The sequence below is a fragment of the Rhinolophus ferrumequinum genome, chromosome 18 (genome assembly GCF_004115265.2).
Source record: "Rhinolophus ferrumequinum isolate MPI-CBG mRhiFer1 chromosome 18, mRhiFer1_v1.p, whole genome shotgun sequence".
Lineage (NCBI taxonomy): Eukaryota > Metazoa > Chordata > Mammalia > Chiroptera > Rhinolophidae > Rhinolophus > Rhinolophus ferrumequinum.
Window position 1 is genome coordinate 35,726,207 of NC_046301.1, and position 27,899 is coordinate 35,754,105.

At 40.2% G+C, this 27,899-nt stretch overlaps 1 protein-coding gene across 1 annotated transcript; it reads left to right on the forward strand.

The window, feature by feature from the left end:
* Positions 1-4,774: 4,774 nt before the first annotated feature.
* Positions 4,775-27,777, forward strand: LOC117038086 (histone PARylation factor 1). Its single transcript, XM_033134723.1, has 8 exons — positions 4,775-4,899; positions 8,430-8,589; positions 10,510-10,699; positions 11,903-12,001; positions 18,634-18,784; positions 22,508-22,595; positions 25,515-25,687; positions 27,531-27,777. Exons 1-8 carry the CDS (start codon positions 4,852-4,854, stop codon positions 27,660-27,662), a joined length of 1,041 nt encoding a protein of 346 aa, XP_032990614.1. The 5' UTR covers positions 4,775-4,851; the 3' UTR covers positions 27,663-27,777.
* Positions 27,778-27,899: the final 122 nt, after the last annotated feature.

A 27,899-nucleotide genomic window follows, 5' to 3' on the forward strand; every position in this document is an offset into this window, starting at 1 on the left:
CCACCATTTCTCAGGATAGGTATGGTCTCAGATTTTAGATTCTCTTTTCAGGCATTTTTTCCTTTTTGATATAGTAACTTTTGCAAACTTGCTTTTCATCCTTAAAGAAGAGCCGCAAATGTGCATAAAATGACAGTCTAAGCGATTCGGAGAGAGGTGCTGACAGTAACTTCTGCAGTAAGGAATTGTGTTCAGTTTTGTTTCACTTGGAAGTCCTATACTTTTCTTCTTGTAATAGCTATTATCATCCTGTAGACACATGTTCAGAAGCACTGTTATACATGAAAATAAAGGCATGCAGCATCTGGCTCCTCAGACTGGATTATAATAAAAGTCTTTTTGCTTGACAGAAAGAAAAATAATGGATAATGCATAACTGCAAGTGTATTATTTCATGCGTTAGACACCCATAAATTGTATATCCTGAATATAAACTGTTGCTGTGAATTTTGAAATGCTTAAGATAAAAATAAATCAGAGCTTATCATTTCAAATCTCATTTTTATGCTATTTCCCACAGAAATATACTCTGTTTCTAGAAAATTCTGTGGAATTTTTTTAATGAACATTCTAAATGTACCTGAGCTACATGCGCTGGCTTGTGATGAGCCATTGAAAACTGCAGACATACAATTGCGTGCAAGGACAGAACTGCAGAATTTTTTTTTTTTTCCAGAAACTGCAGTGGAGCCCTCCTGTGGTTAATTTAATCCAGCAAAATTTCCCTGATCTCAGCAGAAAAGCTTATAAAGAAACAGTTTTACTGCATCTGTAGCCATGACAATATGCTTTGAGTCTAAACAGCCCTCTGAAGAAAACTATGTTTCCTTAGAGAAAATAAAGCCTAAGGAGAGACAAAACAGAGTTTACCTCTTTGTTTTGCAGTCAGCATCTTAAAGCCATTCACATCAATACATGGTGGTGGTTTACCAAAAAGCAAGGCCTGGAATTTAGAAGCTCTGTCATTATTGAGAAAATATATATACCTAAAAAGAGGAAAACTATCTATCCCCATGACTCAAATTTCCCAGATGTTAAATGAAAAAAGAATTCTCCATTTATCCAGAAATAATTTATCGGGGGGGCTCTATAGATTGAATATTTGTGCTTCCTTCTTCCCCCAACCAATTCATACCTTGAAAACCTAATGCCCCGTCCTATGGTGTTAGTAGATGGAGTCTTTGGGAAGTAATTAGGAATTAATGTCCCTATAAAAGAGGCCCAAGAAAGTTCCCTGGCCTCTTGTGCCACGTGAGAGTACAGTGAGAAGACACCACAATGACAAAGCAGAGCTGGAGCGACACGTCTAGAAGTTTGGAGTGTGATAGTGACTTACATAATTCTTATACCTTTTTTGTGTGACTAACCGGAATACTGACTAGACTATGTCTATGCGACTCTTCTGTAGACTGTGAGCCTCTGGAACACGGCAACTGCATCACCTTGGTTTCTCCAGTGCCTACCATAGTTCTCTTACAGAGCTGGCACTTCCTCGTCGATCCATTTTGACTAAAACTGCAAGGCAAACAAAAGCTTCCTTTGGGGGTCTTGTTAGGAATTACAAATCCAGGAGACACAGGCTGGTGTCCGTGTTCTGAGGGAGAAAGAGACAGAGTTTATAAAGACAGAAAAAGGGGGTTTTCTAAAGGAGTTACACAAGGTGCTTTCAAAGAGCGGTGATTGGTGCTGGCAAGCAGACTTGCACTCTTGCTATACATGAGTAATTGCTTATGTCTTTTGTTAGGTGAAAATTTTATTTAATAGAGTGTTCAGTGATGCAGAACCAATCCAGGAACGGTATTAAGATGTTGCCGTTTGCTTTAGCCCAATTCGAAAGTTCAGTTTTGCATGGAAGCCATCTATTAGTTCTGCTTCCTCCGGCTCCATTTTAGTGTGGCTCTCTTGGCAATACCAACTCCATTTTGCTGTTTTTCTTTCACATAAAAATGTTTCTAACGATTAAATGACTGAGTGATGGAAGGAAGGGTGAGTATTTAATGATGGTGATTTGCTATTCACTAATGAAGATCAGCCAATCAATTAATATTTATTATTTATTGCACACACATTATGGGCCAGTTTGTATTTGGAGCTGGATTCCAAGAAATTGTAGTAGGAAAAAAGTGAATTAGTGAATCAGCTGGAGTTTTCATCTGTGTAAATGTGAAGATGTGGGACCCTTCGAAGACTGTTTAAGATATTTGTGAATCAGCCATCTAGTACTAACTGGAGGCTACATGGTCCCGGGGCTACTGATATGGATTAAGCATAGCTTGGTCACTGCGCAGTAGAGTAGTGCAAGGATCAAGCACAGACAGGATCAGCATGTGGGGTCAAAGGTTAATGCAACAGCTCATCTGCAGCCCGTCTGTATAATAACCCCTGAGATCAGCTCTGCCTGAAGCTTCTGCTAACTTTTAATCTGACAATTTAGACAAAAATTGACCCTTCCTACCTTTCCATTTTCTCTAGATTTAACATAACCTCCTAGTTAAATCCCTCATGTCCTAAAAGGATAGACTGGGAATCTGAATGACCTAGTGGCTCTGGGTCTTTTCAAAGCTGATGTCATCTTCCAGGGTGGGCAATGGTCTTAGCCAAGGAGACTCCTCGCATTCCTGATTGCTAGGATGAATGGTTTCCACCACTCAGATGGCCTTATGGATTGCCTTATCTAAGGCTGTAATTCCTTACTCATGTGCCACTTTCTGTGGTTATCATGCCCTGAATACTGCTTCAATGCTAAGTCTGGCTGCACCCCAAGACCTGGAATCCTAAGTGGATCCTGTTCTGTCTTTAATTTGCCACACCCTCATAACAAATGCAGAAACAAGTGTTTATTGAAGAAGCTGGATGTGACATCTCTGGTCTTGAAAGTATGCAAAAGATTAGAAATAAATGCTCCTTTAAAAAATTTTTCTCTTTGATCAGGAGCTTCAAATTAGCTGACTACTGGAATCAGTCACTCTTTTTAAAGAATACATAAGAATGCTTGATTCCATTTTCTGTCTTTTATTAATCTATTTTTCACTAACAGCCTACCACCTAATAGTAAAGCCAATAACTTTTAGCTCTAAAACATATCTACACACACACACACACACACACACACACACATATCTTTCAAAGATACAAATTTCAAGAGGATCATCTTATGTAAGACCAATTCATCAGATGAAAACAAAGGATTGGAAGGATAAGAAATTTGTAATTTCAAACCATTCCCTCTGAATTTTATTTAAGAACTTCTTGGAAATCATGAGGACGTGGGAAAAGCATCAACCAGCCCTAGCAGGCAAGAAGGTATTTTCCCAAAGTAATAACAAAGAAATCCCCAACCAACTTAAGGCAGCAGAAAATAATTAATTGTTGCATGTCATTTCCTCTTTTACTGATCTTTTGGAAAACAAGAAACCCAAAGCTCTGCCCACCATCCTGATTAAAGGGAGCTTCAGAGGATAAAATAAAAAAAGATGTATCCTTTAGATTTAAATTTCCTAAGTTAATTCAAATAGTATTTAAAAAATGCAAGCGGCTCTCTGAATTATATACCTTATTCAGTGCAATTACATAGCTCTGTAAACTCCACTGATTGCTAGAAAGACAGTATTACATAGTGTTGAGAGTACTCTGGACTGTCAGACTATTTGGGGTTGAATCCCACCTCCTGTGCTTGCTGTGTGACCTTGAACAATTCAGTTAACTTCTGTCTTAGCCACTGTATCTGTAAAATGGGGATAAAAATAATAATTACGTCAATGACTGTTATAAGGATTAAATGAGTCAATATGTGTAAAGCACTAAGAACAGTACTGTTGCACAGTAAATACTATATTATTATATACAATACTGATATGTAAATTTCACTAAATTCTGTCAAAAATTGCTATACCTGTGCCTATAACTAAAACACTTAATGATAAATGAAAACATTTATCAAGAATTGCTTTGTTTCAAGATGGTGGACCCTGATACCCTGAAGAAGTATAACAAATTTGGTGAAATTTATCAGTTTTTCCAAAATCATTGTGGAATATATAAACAGAATATGACATTAAATGCCAAATGTTGAATTAAAATAGAAATTTCATTCACATTATCAAAAATGGTTAAAGAAAAAAGAAGACACAGATTCATGAAATAGAGAATCCATCTCAGGAATGAGGGATAGGACAGTTCCAGGATGACAGTGAGGGAGATCCCAGGAAATCAGTTAAATGCAGGGCCTCTCAAACTTTGTTGTGAATAGGAATCCCTGGGGGATCTTGTTAAAATGCAGATTCTGATTCAGTAAGTCTGGTGAGGACCTAAGATTCGGAATTTTTAACACTCTTTCCACGGGATGCTGATGCTACAGGTTCAGGGACTACACTTTATACAGCGGAAGAATTAGTCTTAGGGAATAATAGTAGAGGAGGGAGGGGGGTGGAAGAGAGGGAAATATTCATCTTTTAAATAAAGACAAATCAAGGAAAAACACGGGCTGTGGTGAGGGCAGTGTCCCTAGGAAACACCTGAGGAGGAAGGCCGGACCACCTCAACAGAAACAAATTCGGGGATCTGGGGTCTCAGGAGCATGCCTGGGAGATGCTTGGGTTGGGGGGATGGTTTGCCAGTGCAGACTGGGTTGATAGAAGACGCCTGGTCCTCCCATGTGGGAGTGGGCGGAGCCTCGGTCGCCCCACCCCCGCTCTGGGCCTAAAGGGGCGGGGCAGGGGCGGAACCTTTTCCCTAAACTGGCGCTCCGGCGGCGGCGCAAGGATTCGGATTGGTGGCTCTTGAACCCGGAAGCAGTCGGTGGCGCTCGGAAGCATCGGAGACGCGGGATTCTGCTGGCTCTGCAGCTGCAGAATGGTCGGCGGCGGTGGGAAACGCAGGCCCGGCGGGGAGGGGCAGCAGGTACTGCCGCAGAGGCTGTGCGGGCTCCGCGGGCACTTTGGGTCACAGCCAGGGTACCAAGGGGCAGCACGTCGCATCTATGCAGTAATCATAGAGCCTGCTGGGTGCCCGTGGACGGCGGGTGGCTCCGGGGACCCTGCCCAGGGCCGCTGTTTCCCAGAGCTCTGCTGCGGTGTGGACCCGAGAAGTAGCGCCTTTGCGTCTAATGCCCTTTTCTCGGCGCGGTTCCTGGGGAAGCTGATTTAGACAACCAACGGTTCATTCGTTCAACCAGCCAACTTGACTGGAAACGAGCACAAGCCAGGCGCTGTGCGGGACGCAGCGGATTCGGGATGAATCCTGCGGCCCCTGCCCCACCTGGGGCCCCCGTCCCAGGGAGGCGGCGCACGAGTGAACAAACGTTGCTGTAACTCTTTTGTTTGACAATGTAGCATTAGTGTAGCAAGTGCTGTGGAAACATTGGAGGATTGAACAAATCCCTGGGGGCTGTTGTCTTTTAGGACAACTCACGCTTGAAAGCGTTCTTGAAGGCACAGAAGATAAATAAGGGGGTAAGAAATGAGAGATTAGTGTAGAGGACGTTTGGACACAGCGAAAAGTTGGGCCTGGCCGGAGTCTGGAAGATGGGAAAGTAAGGGGTACCTGATCTTAAAGGCAGTAATGACGGAGGGGAGCATAAAGGAGGTGCGTTTTCTCATACTTTTAAACGACTTCAGAAGTTCGGTAACTGCAGTAGCAATAAGGAGTCAGGCGGGAAAGAAGTGTCATTGTGATAAGTCAAGTTTTAGAAAAATCACTCTGACTTTCTTATAGCTGGATAGGGTGAGACAGTGTTAGAAGATCTGATTAACTGTTAGAGGACCATGGCTCTGGGCTTTCATTGTATAGGGTTCTGCTTTCTAGGAACACAAGGATAAAATCTAAGTGCAGCCTCTGAAGGGTACAGCTGCCCTAAATTCTAGTTATTGGGGATTTGGAGATGCTTAACCCATGTGTGAGGTAAGGCAGAGCTGAAAACCTTTGGTGCAGTGAACTGCTTTGACAGTGATAGCCTTAGAAACAGAAGATCAAAAATAAGATGAGTCTATAGAGGCTATAGCTAACAGTAATAGCCAGCATTTATATGTTATGTGCTAGGACTGTTCTGTGTATTTTTATAAATAATTTATTCCTTATAATCACGCAATGATATGGAGTACTACATATGCCCTTTGTGTAGATGGGAAAACAAGGCACAGAGAGGTTAAATAACTTGCCCAAGGTAACAGAGCTATGCAAAACTGGCTTTCAGCAAAGGTAAATTAAGGCTTTTCTTTCTAATATCTTAAGTCTGAACCAGTCTTTGAAAGCTTAGCCAAAGGCGGTTAGAAAAACAGAAGGGAGGACAGGTCAGAACTTAATATGCTCTAACTCAGGGGTGTCCAAACTGCGGCTTGCAATCCATTGTTAATTGGCCCACAGCAAATTCCAAAAATATATTTAGTTTACTTAAATAAACCAGGTGAGGCAATATGTACTTCACCTCGAGTGAGTGGCCCGGCTGTTTGGGTATTTTACCGCATATGGCCCTTGGTGAAAACCGTTGAAAAAAGTTTGGACTCGGCTGCTCTAAGTGTTCCATATTTGTAGTTGGAGAATTAGTGTAAAGTGGTTGAATCTGCTCAGGAGCCAGCCCACCTGGGTTTAAGTAAATCCCTGTTTTTTTCACTTTCTAAGTAGGACCCTAGGGGAAGTTACTTCAGTTTCTCATCTGTGAAACGTGGATGATAGTATCCAGCTCATAAGATAGTTGTGAGGGTAATCCATAGTTAAGGGAATTATTCCACAGAAAGTGCTTAGAACAGTGACCTGGCACATAGTAAGTGCCTAATAAGTACTTTTTATTACATAGTGTTTTTACTATTATCTTTATTACTGTTATTGTTTGCTATTATCAGAATCCATTTTTGGCTCCATACTTCAACAGCCTTTTTGTTAAACTTTTTATGATCTCAGACACATTATAATCCTTGGCATAATAAACTTACCATTGGCCAATATGTGGTCCTCTTTTACCTTATTTATTAATATAACAAACACCTGTGAACCTACTGCCAATCAGAGGACTGAAACACGGTAACTCCACACGTTCCTCACCTGTCTATCTGCCTAACTTCCTGTCGCTTACATTCAGTGCAGCTATCATCCTGAATTTTGTTTTCCTTTGCCTTCTTTCTCTAGCTGTATCACCTTTGAGTGTATGCCTAAACAAGATTTGTTGTCTTAAACTTCATAAAATGGCTATCAGGCTTCAAGTAATCTTCAAGGACTTTTTTCTTCATTCAACATTCTAGTATGAAGACTGGTCCATATTGTTGTGTATTAACTATATTTCCTTTTCGTTAAGTGTAATATTCCATTGTTTTAAAGTCCTGTAACTATCCGTTCTCTGTCACTAGGTATTAATTTTCATTTATTGTTTTCTGCCCTTAGCAACAGTGCAATCAAGAACATTCTTGTATGTCATCTGATTAATAAATACATTTTATAGGCTTTGAGTGCTACTTAAAATAACATCATAAATTTGAGCCTAATGGGAAAAGGAACATGGTGACTATAAGAAACATCTAGGTTCGAATTTTTTAACCTCAGCACTGTGGACCTTTGGGGCCAGATCAGTGTGTCCTAAGGGGTCCTATCCTCTGCATTATAGGATATGTAGCAGCCTCTTCTCCACTAAACGCCCGTAGCATCCTCCCTCCCCAAACTCATGACAACCAAAAAGCTCTCCCGACATTTCTAAATGTGTTCCCTGGGGGGCAAAATTGATCCCGGTTGAGAAGCACTAATGTAGGTGGAGAGGAAGAATAAGAAGGAACTCAATCCAAAGAAAAGAATCTAGGTTTCTAGAAAGAAAAGCAGATTGCTACTTAAAAAACTAAAGGTAAGTAACCTCCAACCAAGCGTTTTGTCTTTATAGACATTTATCAAATATCTAACATGCATGATAAAACCTGGCATACTTACATGATGAACCTATATTGCAGAGATGTTGGAGATAAGTGTTATGACGTAGTCCTGGCATTAAAGGGCCTTTTGTGAAATAATTGTTTTAACTGGTTAAGTCTCCTTGTATCCAGTTATTTCTGACAATTTGCATCTGGTGTATTCACTGAATCTTTAAACAAAAGGCATAGTGACACCCTATTTACCAAAAAGCAAAACTGCGTTTTCCTTATTCCTCTCTTCCTGTTCTTCACCTTTTCTTTTTACTTTGTGTTTTTGTGTTTTTTGTGTTTCCATTATCGTGGAGAAAAATAAAGACTTGCTGTGTGGGTCCCTTTTGACCACTATATATTATAAACTGTCCTTTTTTTCTTTGCCCAAGAGAATCCCCAGATTTTACTTAGAAATACTATTGAGTTTAAAAAAACAAAAACAAAAAAACACATGTATCTCAGAGTTGGGTGAACAAAAAGGAGCAATTTTGTTATGTAAGGAGAGTTACTGAAATTACTTTTTGGAGAAATACTTTGTATGCCAATTGTCAGGGTGAAAGAACAGTTGATGTGAAGAAGAGTAAATCCTGTGAAGCTGGTGTCTCCAGTGACCTTCGGAAAGAAGTAGAAAATCATTACAAGCTTTCTCTGCCTGAAGATTTCTATCACTTCTGGAAGTTCTGTGAAGAACTTGATCCTGAAAAGCCAGCAGGTGAGTTGCTCCAGAATCATTCTCCTGCTTCTATGAGTGGAAAAGACGATAGGAAACAGGACCAAAGATCTAAACAGTTCATAGAAAAGGAACCTTTTCAGACATGTTTCTAGTAAGAGAAATACAAAATAACTATAGTAATGTCACTGTCACCTATTATCCTGGCAAAGGTAAATAATTTCACAACGTGCTTTGATGAGGGTTTGAAGGAAAACGAGTGCTTTGATATCTTACAGGAGTGTTAGTATGACTGATTAGTTCGACTTGTAGGAACTTGTCTTACGGATTAGGTGAACTAAAAGTTATGTTCAACGATATTAATTGAAACTAAAAAGGAGAAATGGCTAATATGCCCATCAGTAACACATCTATTCAGCGATTATTCATAGTTTTAAAAGAATTAGATTTTTAGGCAATGATAAAGTATCATGCCTGAAAGATTTTAACTGAAATAGAAAAGAGTGTATAGGGTAAGCTACCATTAGTATTAAAAAAAAAAAGTAAAGGATACACTCACACATCCCTATATACTTACTATGTGCTTATACTGTCTGAGAGAATACACAAAAAACTTAATGGTTTTTACAGAGTTACTTTTCACTGTTAACCATTTTGTATGGTTTAAATGTTATATAGCGTGGGGGAGAGAAGCAATCTCATATGCTATTGATGGAAAAGTACTTGTATATTTGTAGGTAACTGAATTTTGGCAGTATATCAAAATACTTAAACTGTAGCAACTTCTCTAACAAATCTATGACTGTGTACCAACATTATGGGTTAGCAAAGATGTTCACTAAAACATTGTTTAGAATAGCAAAAAAAAAAGCAGTAAATGTCTATCTATAGTAGAATATGTATCTATAATGGAATATTATGCAGGTATTAAAAATTATGTAAAAGAACACTTAATAGCATGGGAAAATATTGTGAAAATTTAAGTGAGAACAGTATGGAGAGCAAGAAAAAATATTACAAAACAGCATACTCTCCCTTTAAAATATCTATGTTTATATCTGTGCATAGAGGGGGAAAATTCTACTGTATACCAGACTATGAACCTTCTTTTCAGTGGCTAGTGAGATGGGTGGTTTTAGTTTTCATATTACTTTAACAATTAGTGTGCGCTATCCTAAGCTCCAGCTAAGCTGAACAGCTTTCCCCCTCCAAAGAAACTGTGCTTTTATTCATGTTGTTACTTCTTCCAAGAATTTGCTTCCTCTCTCCGTCCCCACCTCCTCCATATCCAGATCCTGCCTGAAGTGCTAACCTCCCTCTCAGAGAAGCAGTGAGGACCCTCAGATGTAAACGTGTACATCTGAACAGACTTCATGACTCTGGTTTTATTTACTACTCTCCCTCTGTGATCTGTGAATGGAGAAAGAAGAAGGCATTAGGGTTGGCAAAATAGATTGTCAAGGAGGCAAAGGGATCCCACAGTGATAATTAGCAGAAGTAGAGGGAAGAGGAAAGAAATGTTTACATTAAATATATTTTTTAATTAAGTAATTTACTTTCCTTAGTGCATACTCATTTGTTATATATCTTTTCTCTCCCTTAATCCGGGCGTGCTACAAGTATTTTAGGCTCACAAAAGCATAGTGACGAGACAAGGTAAGTGTAGCTCTAATATGCCTATAGAAACACAAAACAGTCTTGCTTTGGCCAAAATAAGAAACAGCAGGAGTGTCTGAAATGTAATCAGTGGTAAATTTAATCCTAAATGTAAGTGCCCCATTTTCATGGCTCTGATTTCTTTTCCATTGAGTGTTTATAACATCTTATAACATGTAACTAACGACTTTTTATTTTACTTTCCAAAGTTTTTTGGACAGATCGCTTAGAAATAGTTTACTGATGGAAGGCATTATGTCCTGTCTCCAGAAAGTTATTGTCTAAATAAACTTATTTAATTTATAGATTCACTTTCTGCAAGCCTTGGACTTCGATTAGTGGGTCCTTATGATATCCTTGCTGGAAAACATAAAACGAAAAAAAAATCAGCAAGCCTGAATTTTAACCTTCACTGGAGATTTTACTATGATCCTCCTGAGTTCCAGACAATTATTATTGGAGATAATAAAACTCAGTTCCACATGGGGTATTTCAGGTAAAGGATTTTTTCCTCTCCTCTAAAATCCAGCTACCATGCTTCTAATGAGTATAACTAGACATTCCCTGGTCTCACCCAAGATGAAGGGCGTATTTCCTGCGTCCTGCTGATACATGGGCTTCTGTCGTTCTGTTGTTGACATTTTAACCTACCCTAGGATGGGTGAACTCTAGGTTTAATGAACCTCACTGGTTTTTCCTTTGTGGCTATAAACTTTTTTTTTTTCTCTTTTGGGTTCAGGAGAGCTCTTTTAGCCCAAGGAAGATAATTTAGAGTAGCTGCTGTGACTTAAAATAGCCATCTGCTTCCAGGGTCAATAAAGTCAGCTGGTAGCTAAGAATGTGCTCTGGAGTCAGATAGACCGGCCCTACTGTTTATTACGCAGGTGATGCTTTGTCAGTCATTCGTGGCTGTGAATTTCTGTGACTCAAATTTTCTCTCTTGTGAAAATGAGGAGAATAATTGTATATACTAAAGGGAATATTAAGGGATTGCATGGATCTGTGCAAAATGCGGAGAATGTTAAAGAAGTAGAAGTAGGTTGAGGGGGGAAATACCTTGTGCGCTTGTACTGGCAGAAATGCTGTCATTTAAAGTCAAGATTAACTGAAAGATAACAGAATAGAGGAAGCAGAGGAAACGTGCCGAGAGAAGAGTTGTGGTACAGTAGTGTGCACACAGAGCTGGGAATTGGCTGACATGGATTCCGCTTCTGGCTTTGCCATCAAACTACCAGGACCTTGGATGAGTCACTTCATCTCTCTGTCAGTTCCTTCAATTGTAAAATCAAAGAATTGTAAAATTAAAAAAAAGACATACTTTTTTACTTTAGATCCTTTAACCTCCAGTGTTTCATAATCCCATCTGTCCTGGTTCTTTGTTTTTTCCACCTTTTTAATTTTTTTCAGACTAAAACGGGTTGAGAAGATGGTGTATAATCATCCCTATTTCTTTTGATAGGCCTAGTCCCCCTTTCTTTGTATTTAGGTATAAAAGGAACTAGGTCCTAAGTATCTTAATTTTAGGTTCTGTTATGTAAAAAAGATTTGTAGATAGATATTCCTAAGACACTTAGAGCTTAAACCCAGCAGATTCCAATTTAAAAAAAATGTAGATATAAATTATTCATAGACCTAAAATTCTGCTTGCCTAATAACAAATTATGGGTGGCTAAATTCTTAATGCCTTTTGGTTAAACAGGGATTCTCCTGATGAGCTTCCTGTATATGTTGGTACCAATGAAGCAAAGAAAAATTGTATAATTGTTCAAAATGGAGATAATGTGTTTGCTGCAGTCAGGTAAGAAAATATCTTATTTAAATCCCTCTCCTATTTATAATATTTGTTTATTAATTTTTGTGCTATAAGGGGAATTGAGGTAACCTAAAAATTCTGATTTCTAGAAATCATTTCTGACTTTTGCAGATAGTCTTATCCATATTTCTGTTCTTCTACTTTTAACCAAATTTATATATATATGTTTCTTATTTAACTATTTTATTGAATGAAAATATTACTTAATCTTAACCTCACTTGTCCCATGGCAAAATCATAAGATTTTTTTAGATATTTTAAACATTATTAAGAATTCGTTGTAAGAATCCACTATAGTTCAAACAGAAAGCTTTAATACAGTAAAGGAGATGCTCATAGAATCCTTGGAAGGGCAATGGAGCATCCCGAGCCTCTGAGAGCAACATTTGCGGCAGAACTGGCTCACCAGTGGAGTTACGTCTGCCACCACCAGGAGACTGGAAAATCAAGAACTGCTGCTACAGCGAGTGGCTTCTGGACCACAGTCTTTGACATAACCCATGCCAGTAAAATGGTGCCCTGCCCTCTTCCTCTCCACCTCCATGAAACTAAGGACCAGATGCTGAGATCGCAGCTGCAGCGGCCACGGAACAGTCGGATGCCTCTGCAGCTCACTGGACACAGCAGAAGCTCAGCCTCCACCTGGTACCTCTCCTACCTTTCAGATTTCAAAGTTGTATCTGCCTGAGAGAAGGTAGTCCCCATGTGAGTCTGAGCTGAAGAATAGTATGTAAAATAATTCCATTTTCATATTGCCTAAAGCACATAGAAAAAAAATCTAGATATACTCCATTTTAATTTATCTTTAGACAACAAAATTAGGAGTGAATTCCCCCTCCCTTTTTTCCCCTCTCATAATTTTAGTAATACTTTTGACCTCACTGACCTCCTAAAAAGATCTCAGGGACCCCCCCCCCCCCAAGGGTCCACAGACTATTCTTAGATGACTGCTATTTAGTTACTGGTGTAAAACATGACTTCATGTTAGAACCTCCTGGGTTACTGGTTAAAAGTACTTAACCTTGAGTTCCACAATTCCTACTTCTGGAGATCCCACTTCAGTACATCTAGAACAGGACTCAGGAATATTTTTTTAAAATACACATTCCAGGTATGCTTAAATGTAACAAAATTATACTTCTCTAATTTTGATACTTAAGTTTCAAAAATTCATTCACATTTAATGAATGCTTACTTTGTGCAGGGCCCAAGAACTATTTAAGCAGATCTGGCACTCATTAAAAGAACTAATATATTTTGTCTTCTCTAACACAGAAGATCTTAGATGAACCTGTTAAGTAATCTTTTTCCTCTTGTCTGCTGCCCCACCTTTCTCTGCCACCCTAACTTGCAGTACTGGGAAATGTGCAATTATTGCCGTAGGCAGTGATTTTTCAATCACTAGCCCAAGGTAACCTGGGAGTTTCTGATGTGCAGTCAGATTTGAAACCACTAGCTAAGCACCACTTACTGTAAGAATGGTGTGTGGACCCTTAGGGATCCCTGACACCTTTTAAGGTGGCCTGTGAAGTCAAAACTATTCATTATAATGATGTCATTTTTGCACCAATGGCACAAAGATAATGAGTGGTGGGTAATACTGTTGGTACCTTGACAGGAATCAAGGCATTGGCACCAAATGACCAGCCAGTGTATTATTCATGGCAGTAATACAATGCCAGCGTCATTTAAGACTGTCAGTGATGAAGCAGTAAAAATGTATTAGAGCTCTACCACTGAGTACACATCTTTTTAACATCCTGTGTGATGAAATGGGACATACGTAGAAAGTACTTCTGTATACTCAGGTGTCGGTTTGTCTCAAGGGAAAAGCTCCTGTGTGATAAGAGTTGTCAGCTAAACTTTTTCCCACTTTTACTTGAGTGACTAACTAGTTATTCAGACATGGGTGGTATTTGGCAAACAATTTCTCAAATGAACCAAAAAAAAAAAAAAACCAAACAAACCCCCCCCCAAAAAAACCCGACTGTATTTGTTGCCAGTGATTAAAATTCAAGGTTTCAGAAACAAAATTAGAATTAGGAAAACTTATAACCACCATTGTGAGCTTGACAGCTTCTCACTACCTGAAGACTTTTCTAATGAGACTCGTGGTAATATTAAGGTGATTTTTTTTTCATATTGTGATATAGTAGAGTGAATACGATGAAAAGTTTCAATATTTGGAAGATCTGAATAACTTAGAGAAGCAGTATTTTCCAAGTGACCATCGCAGGAGTCATTCAAAGTTCAAGGTATTCCAATGATTTTACTGTAAGAGTACAAAATGTTTATAGTATTATTTCAGTTTGTACTTGCCAACTTTAAGCATCAGAAAGCAACTTAGTAAGTTTGAGGCTGAGAGACAAAAGCTCAGTACAGTGGTACCAAGATAGTCATAATGTGGTAGGTGGAAGTCAGCTATTAAGTGCCTAAAATAGCCTTCATAGACACATTTTATCTAGGCCTTGTGTCATGCGGGGTGTCTGGCCCTGCTCCCTGCACAAGAACGCAGGATATGGTGAGGCCAAACAGGAACACCCACGGAGCCATGGATAGGGCATTCATACCACTATATTCTTGCTGATGGCTGGGTTGAGACACAGGAAGCAGGCTCCACACGATGCACAGCCTGCCTTCCCCTTCTCTGCCAACCAACCAACCAACCTCACTTGCTAGCTGCAATCCGCACTTGCTAGCTCAGCCACAGCAGTTAAATCAGTGGCCAATGGCTAACCGGTAATAGCTGATGGCCCCCCAGCCACAGCGGATGGCCATCTAATAACCGAACCAGCACCTTTCCACGTGAGGCCGAGAGCCTGGAAACTGCTCTGTGGGACTCTGTCCCCACACTCCACCCCTACAGGATCTCGCCTCACAATCTATGCGACAAGCGTCTTCCTTGAGGGGCCCTGTGCCGTATTAGCCTATAGGCACCTACAGGCGGAAAGAAATAGCAGTCTTAGGAACCAACAATGGCAAATCCCTTCCATCTGGGAGGATACATGCCAGTTTTTTGTCCTGGGAAATGAGGGTCACTGCCACTGACACCTTTCTTGGTTTGTGGTACCAGACCTTTATGGCAGTGCTTGGGCTCCCTTGCATAGTTTCAACATGTAACAGAACAGGTGACCCCTTGATAGGCCATAGTGAGAGCACATAGGTTCCCCGCAAAATCGTCCCACTATTGTGACCTCCGTATACCACAGTCACTTGCAGTGGCCACTCAGCCACCACCCCTGGCATCACTTGCAAATCATGGGTCAGACCAGCCCCCCATGGGGCTATCAGGCCCATGCCCCGACAGTGGGGCTTTTGACCCGCCAGGGCCAAGTCCATTGCTGCCGTTCCCCTGCTTTCAAGCATGTGGGGGCTGGCAGCAAAATGTTTCCATTTCTGCCATAGCCTGGCTTTAACAGAGTCTCACTTGTAACCTGTAACTGAATGGAAGTGGCCGTCCAATGTAGCAGAGCTATTGGTGCAGGCCCTCCCTTCTGTGGTCTCTCATTCAGGATTCTCAAGATGTCCCACAGACGCAAGGCCCAGTCACGCATCGTGGGAGTGTGTTAAAGTCTGTTGTCACGTTCAACAATGCCAGCTGCTTGTGGATTGTACAGGGTATGAAACAACCATTGCACGTCCATCCTGGCAGCCCAGCGCTGCACTTCTTGCCCCATAAAATGGGTACCCATCACTCAATGACTTGGGGGCGCCCATAGAGGGCACACAGCCGTGTAAGAGCGACTACTGTATGCCGCTGATCCACAGCCGGACACGGCCAAGGAAACATCAACCCCATAGCAGTGTCCACTGCTGTGAACGCATACATAGCATTGCGGGCCTTAGGCAGAGGTCCAATGTAATCCACTTGCCAGCGAGTGAGGGGCTCCCTCCCTCGCGTAATCTGCTGTGTCTCCCAGGGGAGCCTCCGCCTTTGGGGCTGTCCTGGGCACAGACGGCACAGTCATAGCAGGCATCTGCTATCTCCTGCCATTTCAAAGGCAGACCCCAGCGTCTGCTCACCTGCCATATGGTTCGGCTTCCAGCGTGCTGCAATTTCCTATGCAGCCAATGGGCCACATCAGTGGCAGGAGCCCGTTCTAACCATCGGACCCGTGCTAGGGCATCTGTTTCATCATTACCTGGGGACACTAAGGGGGAGTGATCTGTGACATGCATTAGGGTCACCTCCTTTCTCTGCCCTAGGTCCCAAAGGTCCTGCCACATGGCTTGACCCCACAGTGGACGGTGTCCTACCAACCAGTTTTAGTGTTTCCACGTAGGGAGCCAAAATGTTAGGCCCCGGAACACCACCCAGCTGTCAGTACAAATAACTAGGGGCCCGGGCTCGTGGCTGATTATCATCCACACAGCCCGTAGCTCAGCCCACTGGCTACTCTGGCCTGTCCCAATATCAAACCAAATGGTATCTGTTTTGGGCTGTACACCAAAGCTGTCCAAACGGCTGTAGCTCCCTGGCTAGAAACATCAGTATACCAGGCATCTACAGGTCGTGGGAACCATGAAAGAATGGGAAGCTGGAGGCCCTCTCCAAGCTGACCGGAGAGCCATCTGTGTCCTCCCACCCCTCCTCGGGGGTCCAACTCCTGAGAACAGTGGCTACCAGGTACCACACACTGTGTGGGGGCCATGTCCTCCCGCCCAGGGTCAGACACCATTCCTACCTGGCCGGAATCCTGCTCGCCGTGCCAGGTGTCTGATTAGGTAGAGGCCTCTGTGTAAAATGTCCACAACTCAAGGAGCCCACGGCAGCAGCAGACCACCAAAAGGAAGATGACGCTTGCTTCGGCCAATAGGGTGGCATGTGGCATCCGGAGGCTTAAGAGGACCACCAATTCACCAAGGGGTCATGTTTCTCCCAAGAAGGTCGCGTTTCCTGCTCCCGGCGCCACTCCCCCACGGGCTTTCCAAGACTGAGTGTTCATATGCACAAACTGCTCCATCGTCCTTCGGAGAGCTTTGGCCAACACCATACCCTGTTCGCGAAACTGAGCTTTCATACATATAAACTGCTCCATTACCCCTTTGGAGATTCTGTCCGGCACCACACTCCGCTCGCTGCGCCATGTGTCATGCGGGGTCTCAGCTCCCGCTCCCTGCACAAGAACGCAGGACATGGTGAGGCCAAAAAGGAACACCAACGGAGCCATAGGTAGGGGGTTCATACCACTATAGTCTCGCTGGCGGCTGGGTTGGAGACACAGGAAGCAGGAGCCACACGATTCGCAATCCGTCTGCTTCTCTGCCACCACATCTGCTAGCTGCAATCCGCACTTGTTAGCTCAGCCACGGCAGTTATATCAGTGGCCAATGGCTAACCAGTAACAGCTGAGGGCCAACTAGCCACAGCTGATGGCCATCTAATAACCGAGCCAGCACCTTTCCACGTGAGGCTGAGAGCCTGGAAACTACTCTCTGGGACTCTGTCCCCACACCTTGATAAATGGGAAAAGGGAGTTCTAGACAAGGGAACAGTATATGAAAACAAGTGGCACAGGGCACTTGGAGGCCTGTATGCCATGCCTGAGAGGTTGAGGACTATCAAGATTGAGTCACCTACACCTGACCTTAATTTGCTTTTTATGGTTCATGTAAACATATTCTCCATACACAGCTGGATCTGACTAAAGGTAACATTTAGTGTAAGTATGTGTGCTGTAATCAGAAAACGATTTGCTGGTCTTGGTTTCTGTGGCACTTGAATCCACCCTTCCTTGCTCTATGAACTTGGGTAAATTGATTCTTCTCTGTTTCCTGATATGTAAAATGGGGATAAGAATGGCACCCACTGTAAACGGTCTAAGCTCTTTACAGTGCCCAGCTATAGCAAACTGTCAAATGTTAGCAGGGAGTGAAGTGGTTTTCCTCCTGGGAATCTGGTAGTGGCTCCAGAGGAGGGGGGCGTAGGGGGTTTACTGGTGTTCTCAACTGAGTGCTGTTTCCAGCTCTTCACTGTACTCTGGACCTTCTGCTCTGCTGGTGAAAATCTTAAGCTGCTTATGATAAAACGATTATTTCTGTACCTGACGTTAGTATACTGTACTATTCATATGCCTTCAAAAATTGTTTTGGATTATGCTTTTGTATGAGTTTATAACGTAGCTTTGCTTTATTTTTCATTTTCTAAATTTACTTAAAACACATTTCAAGGTAACATTTTCAAAGATCTGATCTAGCTATTATAACAGTGTCCCCGGTCTCTTTAAAAATAAAAAATCCTTTTTGGTGTCTACATACTGTTTTCTTTTGTCATGCCAGGCTTCTCCAAAGCAGTATATCAAGTGATGCAATTTAAAACTTGGCTTACTCTCAGCTTTTTAAATATCCCTTAATATGTTTATTGTTGACATTAGAAATAATACAAATTCGAATCATGTTTTCTGTTTCTGTGGCTGAAAGCTTTTTTATTAATATTTCCTTTCCCTCTTTTGAAAAAAAATGTATTAGGGATTATGAGAAAACCGTTGGTAATTATTCTGCAGTCTTTCTCTTGTATGGAATTTGATGTTTCATAACTTAGCTCCCTTAACTTCCCAAGGTCTGTGTACTTAGTACAGTGGTCTGTAATGTAATGAGGGTTTTTACTTCTTTTTCAGATTATTTTTGCTGAAAAAACTCAAAGAAGTAACAGATAAAAAGAAAACTAGTCTCTTGAAAAGCATAGACGAAAAACTCACAGAAGCAGCCAGAGAACTGGGATACTCAGTGGAACAAAGAACCATGAAGATGAAACAGAGAGATAAGAAAGTATGATTTAAGTCTGGTAGTCGCTGACTACTTTCCTACGTTTTTTTCCCCTCTTGACTCTGTCCCATCTGCCCCATCCTAAGAAGAGTGGATGCCAGCCCTCAGGCTCCCTTTAGGGCTGTCCGGTACCTGGGTTGCCAGAAGAATGGCACTGGAGCTGGGCTTGGGTGGCCTTGTAGGTTGTTAGACAGGCTGAGTCCCTTATCATCGCTATGGTTGCATAACTCATGCCAGTATTCCCGTCTTGTATTAATCATGTTTTCCTAGTTACTCATTTCATAGAACTGAGGGAAAGCAGCTTTATACGTAATATTTACTTAAATTTCTTTTTTTAATGGATAAGTTCTGTTGATTTATCAGGGGTTTTTTTGGGGGGGTGGTTTTGTAAAGCTACACCTTACGGTACTTTAGTTAATGGTCTCAATGGGGATTCCTTTTGAGAGACAGTATGTATTGTGGGTTAATTTCCTCCAGTAAATAATAGGTCTAAGCAATCCTCTCTTCTTTTCCAACATTTCCTTTTGCATCTCTCCTAATGCCTGCAGTGTATGGAGTGTTTTGTAAATGGCAAATACTTTTGGGTTTTGGATCCTTTTGGTTTTTCACAGATAAATTTCAGAGTAAGTTCACAGACTAGCTAGAACAATGCTTTGGGGTAAATGAGAACGCTGTAAGAGTTTGTTCTTATAACCTCTGGGGAGGAAGGACTATTTGTCACTGTGGGACGAGGGCAGCCCAGTCTCCTCCAGCTTCTCACCATTGTCTGCTGTGGCTGATTCATCTCAACATTCTAGGCCAAATGAAGTACTAGTTATCCCTGAATAAACTAGTACTGGTAACTGAGTGCTTTAGAGCACTTATTGAAAATCCTACTTCAGTTCTTTTTCTGATCTTGACTCAACTGCAGGGTGATGTTCTGATAGATTATAGTCACGAATTAGTGTTAGCAGTTCTCTTTCTTCAGTCCTAACGTCCAGAAAGTTTCTACAAGTGTACATTTGAATGAACTCATTACAATATGGCATTTTTAAATTACTTGAAGATTTTATGTTGCCATTTTACCTTCTAGTTTTCATAGGGAGCCTCTCATACTGTATGAGTAGAAGGAAGGGTAGTATTTTTCACTTACTATCCCAATGTGTCTTGACTGAAGACTGAGCTTCTGTGTACAAATGTTAGCAATTCTTTCATCAGAGCCTTGTTTTATTTTTCTGCTGTCAACTATCATTTCAGATGAGAGTTCCTTAATTCTCCCCCAAAACTATACATAAGCTATGATTGGGGTTTAAACTTCATAGGTATGTTTGTCCTGGCCACATACCCTGTGAGTTTTGGGGAGGAGTTTTTTTTACTATGTTTTACAAAAAACAGCTGGTAAAAACAAATACAAAGAAAAAACAGCTTATAACACAACCATGATTTTATTCTCCATGCTGATTGTTATGCTTTCAGATCCTTTTATATGTATAAGTTTATCCTTTATTGTTATTGTGAGATCTTCAATTCATATGTTTCTAGTCCTGAAAAACTCAGTTCTACTAGTATAGGTGAGTCAGTGACTTGGTTCTTATGTATGAGAAGAAAATCCGTTCTAATATAATAAAGCATCATAAACTAGAATTCATCGTTTTTATACTGGCAGTACCGTGTAGTGCTTTGAAATGCAAAGTCCTTATATGTTACCTCATTTGACACTTACAAAAAAATCTGCAAATTAGGAATTATCATATTTTATAGATAAGTCAGTTGAGGTTTACAGAGGTGTTTATTCCTTGTCTAAAATTGTGAGATAGATCTGAAACCTAAATTCACATCTTTAATATTTAGCATTCTTTCTACCCCATCTTTTTACTAATTGGCTATATGCCACTTTACTTTTTATATACCTAGATTTAATTATTAAAAATGAACTTTGATTTAATAGTATTATAAAATGAGGGTATATTATTCCATCCACCCGATTCTAATGCCTTAGAATATCGCTACCCTTGTGCAGAGTTTTCCTGAATTTGTAATCCTATTGTTCATAATAAAATTAGGATTCTGATGCTTTGCTAATGATTGGTACCTCTTTATAAACAGTTAATCATCTGAAAATACATACCATGGTTTTTGTTGTGTGTCAGCCTAAGTGAGGCAAAATAAGTATATATATCAGTTTTCTTTTTCTTTCATTGTCAGTACTGATTTATCAACTTTTTTTTATACTTAATGCATTATGGCTATCACTTTACAGTGCTAAGTTTAAGATCTACCTCATAATTTTGAGTGGCTGCAGAGTTTTGTGCTTATGCTCAAAGTTTAGGTTGCTTAACATTTTTCACTAACATCCCTTGCGGGACTTGAGGAATTGAACTGGCAACCTGTGGTTGAGAGCCCATTGGCCCATGTGGGAATCGAACCGCAGCCTTCGGAGTTAGGAGCACGGAGCTCCAACCACCTGAGCCACCCGGCGGGCCCAGAATTAGTCTTCTTTTTTTTTTAACTTGTTTTAATTTGAGAGTTATTCTTTTCCTTTATTTTTAAGACTCCCTTATAGTTTGAAGACGTTAGTTTTATTAAGTTTATTGTTTATATATATACATATATATATATATATAGCATGTATTTTTTATCAATTTTTCTTTGTTCTTGATTTATTCTTTATAGATTTCTTTTGTAGTTGAACCCATAAGCCTTTTCTTTGTCTAATCCAAAATTATTTTTAAAATTTGCCTTTCTATTCTTCCAGTAATTTTATGGTTTTATTTTTACATTTAATCCTGAAATCCAACTGCAAGTTTTTTTGGCATAAAGAGTAGGATATAACTATGACTTCATTTGTTTTTTCCCCAAATGATGAGTGAGCAATTGTCTGCAAACTTATTTTGAATAATGTCTCTTCTAGTGGCTTAATAAAAGATAATGAAAGCAAACAGTGGGGACATTATAGTACAATAAGATACAGAAACTTGGGTGGAGAGGACTTGAATCAAGTTGATTTTGGGGGTTGTGTCCTCTCTCAGGAATTTTCACTGGACCACACAAAGAAGGAGAATATTTGAAGCAGATGTTTTGTTAAGACCTAAGAATAATGTCACTAGTGTCAATAAAAAGAATACAGCCTAGAAAAAGGTTATGATGGTGGTTGTGGTTGGGTCTGTTTTGTCTTTGAAGATTACTACTTGAAAGCTCACTGGTTATGTTCTTTAACCCACAAAGGGCACCACAAAACTAGAAACTGCCCTGCTTTGGGGAAGTTTGCACACAAGCTTGCATTTTCCAGGTAAAAATAGTGGGCCTGACTTGGGCAAGATGGATGAGAGGAATTCTGTCCTACCACATCTCTCTGCTAACAAGAACTGTTCTATCTAGGCCCAGTTCATTAAGCTTTCTACCTAAAAGATATTTTGACCTTAGAGGAAATTGATATTCTGGCCTTCCTCCTGTAATAGGGTGCGTTGGCATTGTTCTCAGGCACGATGCGGACTCGTAAATGACCGACACAATAAAAGCCAATTATTTCATTGTTTTATAGTTACTTGAAGAGCTTAACTTTTAGCTGTTAAATATAAAACTTTGCCCTGGCATCCCGATTTACTGAAATAAAATGTCATTGAATGTTATATTTTGACAAATGTTGAGGGTTTGTGTGTGTGTTTTCTTGTTTTGGTTTGGCTGTGTTGTATGTGTGTGTGTGTGTCTATTTACCATGATTAAATTTTATAATTTTCTTTAACTTAGGTTGTGACAAAGACCTTTAATGGTGCAGGCTTGGTTGTCCCAGTAGATAAAAATGATGTTGGGTACAGAGAGCTCCCTGAAACAGATGGTAATGTATTTCTTATATAAACACGTACATATGTGAATGTCTATGTTAATACATGATGGGGAGGAAGGTTTTCCGTATATTGAAAAGTAGGTGTATATGCATATACTTTTCGTGGGACAGTCACTAGACCTTCATGATGAAGAGTAAGCTCAGGTTTTCGTGTCAGCCAGGTCTGAATTAAAATTGGGTTTGTAGCTTTGTAACCTTAAGCAAATTATCTAACCTCACTAAACCATGTCTGTTTTTATCTGTAGAATGGTTAATGATGGTGGATACCATTTGTAGGGATATTTGGGGTATAAGAGAGAATGTCAGGTGTTTAGCACAGTGCTTGCCTTACTTACTACAGTGCTTAAAATACGGTATTTATAAGAGTTTAAGGAAGTTTAACCTATTGCCTAGGTTACCTTTTCCAAACTTTTTCAGAACCTTTGACACTAGGCAACAATACAAAATAGTAATTATTAAAATAGTATGTTTCTGTATATTCCTTCATGAAAAGTTTTTCATCTGTATGTAAGACTACTTAGCTTTCAGAGATCCAAGATCCTGAACTACTTCATCTGTAAGTATAAAAACACTTTGAAAATGGGCTATTCATACACAAAATCTAATTCCCGTGCTTCCCCAAAAATAAGACCTAACGGAAAATAAGCCCTAGCATGATTTTTCAGGATGACACACCCTGGACATAAGCCCTAATGTGACTTTTGGAGCAAAAATTAATATAAGACCCGGTCTTATTTTCGGGGGAACACAGTATTTCTGTTTATGTTGAGAGAAGAAAATCACAACTCTTTCCCCTCCTGTTTCCCCCTTCCTTTGCACATCCCTGTTGGCATTCCCTCATTTATCGTCCCGTTCAGGGAAGATAAAACTTAGAGGGAAGTCAAATTTAGCACTTCCTTAAGGAAGAACCCAGTATCCCTGCGTACGTATCAAGCATGTGTAATATTTTGGCCATGCATTTTTTAGAACAGAACCAAACAACCTTGGGTATTAGCCTCTGGGATTGGAACCTGGAAATCTGCATTTTTTAACCACTTCTCTAAAGCAACTGTTCTCAAACTTTTGTGCAGTCTCTAACCAGTACATTGAGATGTCTTATATCACAGTTACTCATTTTTGCTGGATTCATGTTAGAGGAATTCCATGGGGAAAACGAATATAGCTGAGCTATATTATGGCTATTGAGCACTTCAAACGCAGCTAGTATAATTGAGATAAATTTGTAATTTTCATTTAAATTCAAAAAGTGAAAGTATGTACATTTTTTTATATTACATGTTGAAATGATACTATTTCGGATAGCTGGATTAAATATGTTAAAATTAGTTTCACATATCTTGTCCTATGGATATGAGAAAGTTGTTACCTGGAATGTGTTGCCTGCATATGTATAATATAATGTTGTCCCACATGTCCTCCCCGAAGCCAGGGGTAAGCAGTCTGTGATGGGGGAGGCAGCAGGGAGGCCCGAGCTCCTTACTGTTCAGTCTTCTGCTTCCACTCTTCTGTCTCCTTCTGCGCACTAGTCTCCTGGAAGCTTTAACACGCAGAATTACTGGCTTGTTTGCGGAAGGCTGAGAACATTGGTTGCAGAAACAGCCATCTCGAAAACTTCAGGGATGGGCGGTGTGCAATTGTAGCGCCCTGGAATACACCGTTATGCCATCCTGGTTGTGGTTCTGGGGTTTTATGTCCAAGATCATTTTTATTTATCTTTCCTTTTTTCTAACATCCTACATAGTGGATCCCTCTGCGGTTTAATTATTTTTGAATGAGAAGTGCTAGCCACACAAAGGACCTAACATCGCCTTGCCCCTGCCTAGAGCTGTTTGCCAGGAGGAGTAATTGGTGGTTTGTTAATGTGACTGTTCAGCAATTCACAACTAATATGATACTCATATTCCGAGGTGAAAAGCCCTAATATATCTTTACCACCCTTGATAATCCTTATACCTTATATTTGAAGTTACTGTCAATAGAGTATTGTACCTCATACACGTAAGTTAAAATCACGTATCATTCTTAGGTGTGATTATTAAAGTTAAACCAATCTTTGTCCCCCCAGTATTGTAGCTACTTTGTTTAAAGATGTGTTTTGTTGGTTTGAGTAATATCCATTCTTTTCACTACTGGCATATCCTCAAGGAGGTATGATTGTCAAAAAGGAAGTCTAATTAGATACCTTCATTCTCATACACATCCTGAGATCTGACACACATTGGCATCTAGAAAGTAGTGAAATGTCTAAAGCCAATATAGAAACGTTAGACCACTGTTCTTTTCATTTAGATAAACGTTAGAATTTTTGTGTTCTTACCTCAAATTCATGGCCGCACTTCCCCCACTTAGGTAAAGGTTTAATTTTGAAATGATTTCTTATGTTACATTGTTGTTGGTCTTTTCCAATAAGGTAGGACAGGACAAAAAAGTAAACTTTGTCTATTTGGATTTTAAAAAAAAACTTTTAACTCCTAATACGGACTTGGCTGGGGTGGGCTACATATGATCTGTTGCCGTATTGTTTTGTTTTTTTCCAACTATTTACAATTAGAAAAACATTCTTAGCTTGAGAGCAGTTAAAAACAGGAGGTGGGCCAAGTTTGACCATTGTTTGCCAATCCCTGGACTAGCCTACAGGACATGGTTGAAAACTTAGTAAAATCATGACTGCAGCTAGATCCATTTTGAAACAGTCACACTTTGCTAATACAAGAAATCACTTTGGTAAGCCATTTTTATGCTTGAATCTTAAGTAGAAAAATTATAAAATTGCTATTCTAAACTATAGAGCCACCCAAGGTTACATCAGTTGTATTGAAAAGTCCTATGAGGAAACACCCCAGCTTACAGTGTCTTTCGACCTTTGAAGAGGTTATAGATCATCTTTTAATAATCATTGACTTCTTTCAGCCAACCTCAAGAGAATTTGCAAGACAATTGTTGAGGCACCGAGTGATGAAGAAAGACTGAAAGCTTTTGCTCCCATCCAGGAAATGATGACTTTTGTGCAGTTCGCCAATGATGAATGTGATTACGGCATGGGGCTCGAGCTGGGAATGGACCTCTTCTGTTACGGCTCACATGTGAGTAATAAATCCACCAGACCTCACTCCTGTCCCCCATACTAACGCAGGCATGTGAGAGCCCCAGGTTCTAGCACAGGTGGGACATGGATTTCCAAAGGAACTTTTGAAGTGATTTTTAAGCAGATGTTCTAAAAATATTTATTTGAAATTTATCTTGTATTCTGGCAAAGGGGATTCAACCAAGTTATTTGCCTTCAGGTTTAAAGTGAATTTACTTACTAGTATTCCCGGGATGTGCCTGTGTATGGGTATGCACACACACTTTTCCTGAGGCTCCATTTCATTTTCTGTTGTGGTGCTGGGGGTGGGTATTTGTTCGTTTGAATTCCTAGATGAAGAACAACTACTATTTTAAAATAGGCTTTACACTACATTATTTAAAATATATGAGATGCTATTATTTGCTATTTGCTCATTAAATAGGAAAAACCTACCTTACAGTTAAGTCAATGCTTATTCAACTGTAGTTCCTGCAAAGTCAAAGAGCCAGTGAGGTGTAGTGGGTACAATGTGTTTTTAGGGCTAAATTTTTTGGTTTTACATCACGTTTTCCCCACAAAAAACATTGGGCACTTTTCCCAACACCAGTGTAGTCTCCTTACCTATTAAGTGTCTGCATACTTGGCACACAGACCATTTAATTCTCCTTTAACCTACGGTGTCACCTGCGAAGCACAGAGAGGTAAACCATCTTGCTCAGGTTCACACAGGCAGCCTGGTTCTAGAGTCAGCGTCTAACTCAGTAACTCCCAAACTGTAAAGTGCATAGGACTCACTCGGAGATATTATTAAAATGAACACTGTTTCAAAGGACCTGGAGTGAGGCCTGAGATGCTGCATTTCTATACACCCTCCCAGGGGATGGTAGTGCTGCTCACAGGACTAACCCAGCAGCTGTCTAACTTGAGCACACATCAGAGGCACACGGGGAGCATTCAAACACAGACGGGTTCACCCACCCCAAGTCTGACTGACTTCTCGGGTGGGTCCTAAGAATTTGCATTTCTGAAGAAACCCAGTCAGGCTGATAGCACAGGTCAGGGGAGTCTAATCTGAGAACTCGGCTCTAAACCACATGACTGCCTTCATGTGGTTATCAGTAAAAATAAAAAATGTTTAACAGCCAGAATGATAGTCCTTGACCAACCAGAATAGTGCTTGGCTTGCCAGAAAATATGAACCAGCTTCATAGAAAACAGAATTGTTGTGAGAATTAAATAAGAGTATATGAAAAGGTTTATTAGCACAGTATTTAGCATATAGTAAGTGCTTATAAATGTTTATCATCAACAAAAGCATTGCTAGTTTTTCTTCTACTGTATATGCAACAGCAGTAATGTAAGTCACTGATAAACCTAAGGCAGGAACTTAAAGGGATGGAAGGATGCAGGGTGGGGGGTGGGGAGAAGGAATTTTAAGATAAAGAGGAGTGTTTTGAAAACTCCTATTCAGAACCTATTACAGTATCGACTAAAGAAAATAACGATTAAAATCTTAACTGGTGGGGTATACACTGAAGAGAAGGAAAAAGCATTTGGGTATTAGTTTGGAGCAAAGAATGGTGGATAGTCCTAATCTAAGGGAACGGGGAAGCCTACATTTTTAACTTGGTTTTCTTCTGAATTTTCTTCGAGATATGCCATCAGCCGTAGAGCTACCAGATTGCCCTTGGACAGAATGCCAGGTGTCTGTCTCAAAATTCATTGTCCTCTTCAATTGAGAAAGTAGCTGAAATGATTTGGAGAGTACGCTTTGTTAAACAAGTACTTTTTCTCGTGTGTTCTATTACTTACTAGGGCATCTGCTATATTCTCTGCTTAACATTATTTTTATTTTTCAGTATTTTCATAAAGTTGCTGGCCAGCTTTTACCTCTTGCATATAATCTGTTGAAGAGGAATCTCTTTGCAGAAATTATTGAAGATCATTTGGCAAACAGAAGTAAAGAGAACATAGACCAACTTGCAGCCTGAGGGAGAGTTGGCTTTCTTTGGTGTACAGTATTTTAAAGCATTAGTATTAAGCTTGTGATTTTTTTTTTTTTTTTAATGAATACATAAAATAAATGGATGGAAGCATTTACTAAAACTTTCCTCTCTTCTGGCCTGGTTTTTTCCTGTGCAAATAAGTGGCAGTCCAGTCATCTACATGGGGCAGCCCTGGTCACATCTGAAAGAAAGTCATCCTCTAATGTGTCGCTGGAAGTCTCT

Coding starts and splice junctions, on each gene's coding strand:
- LOC117038086 (XM_033134723.1), top strand. CDS start 4,852: ATGGTCGGCGGCGGTGGGAAACGCAGGCCCGGCGGGGAGGGGCAGCAG. Junction 8,590..10,509: donor TGATCCTGAAAAGCCAGCAG/GTGAGTTGCTCC, acceptor TTTAATTTATAG/ATTCACTTTCTGCAAGCCTT. Junction 25,688..27,530: donor TCTTCTGTTACGGCTCACAT/GTGAGTAATAAA, acceptor TTTATTTTTCAG/TATTTTCATAAAGTTGCTGG.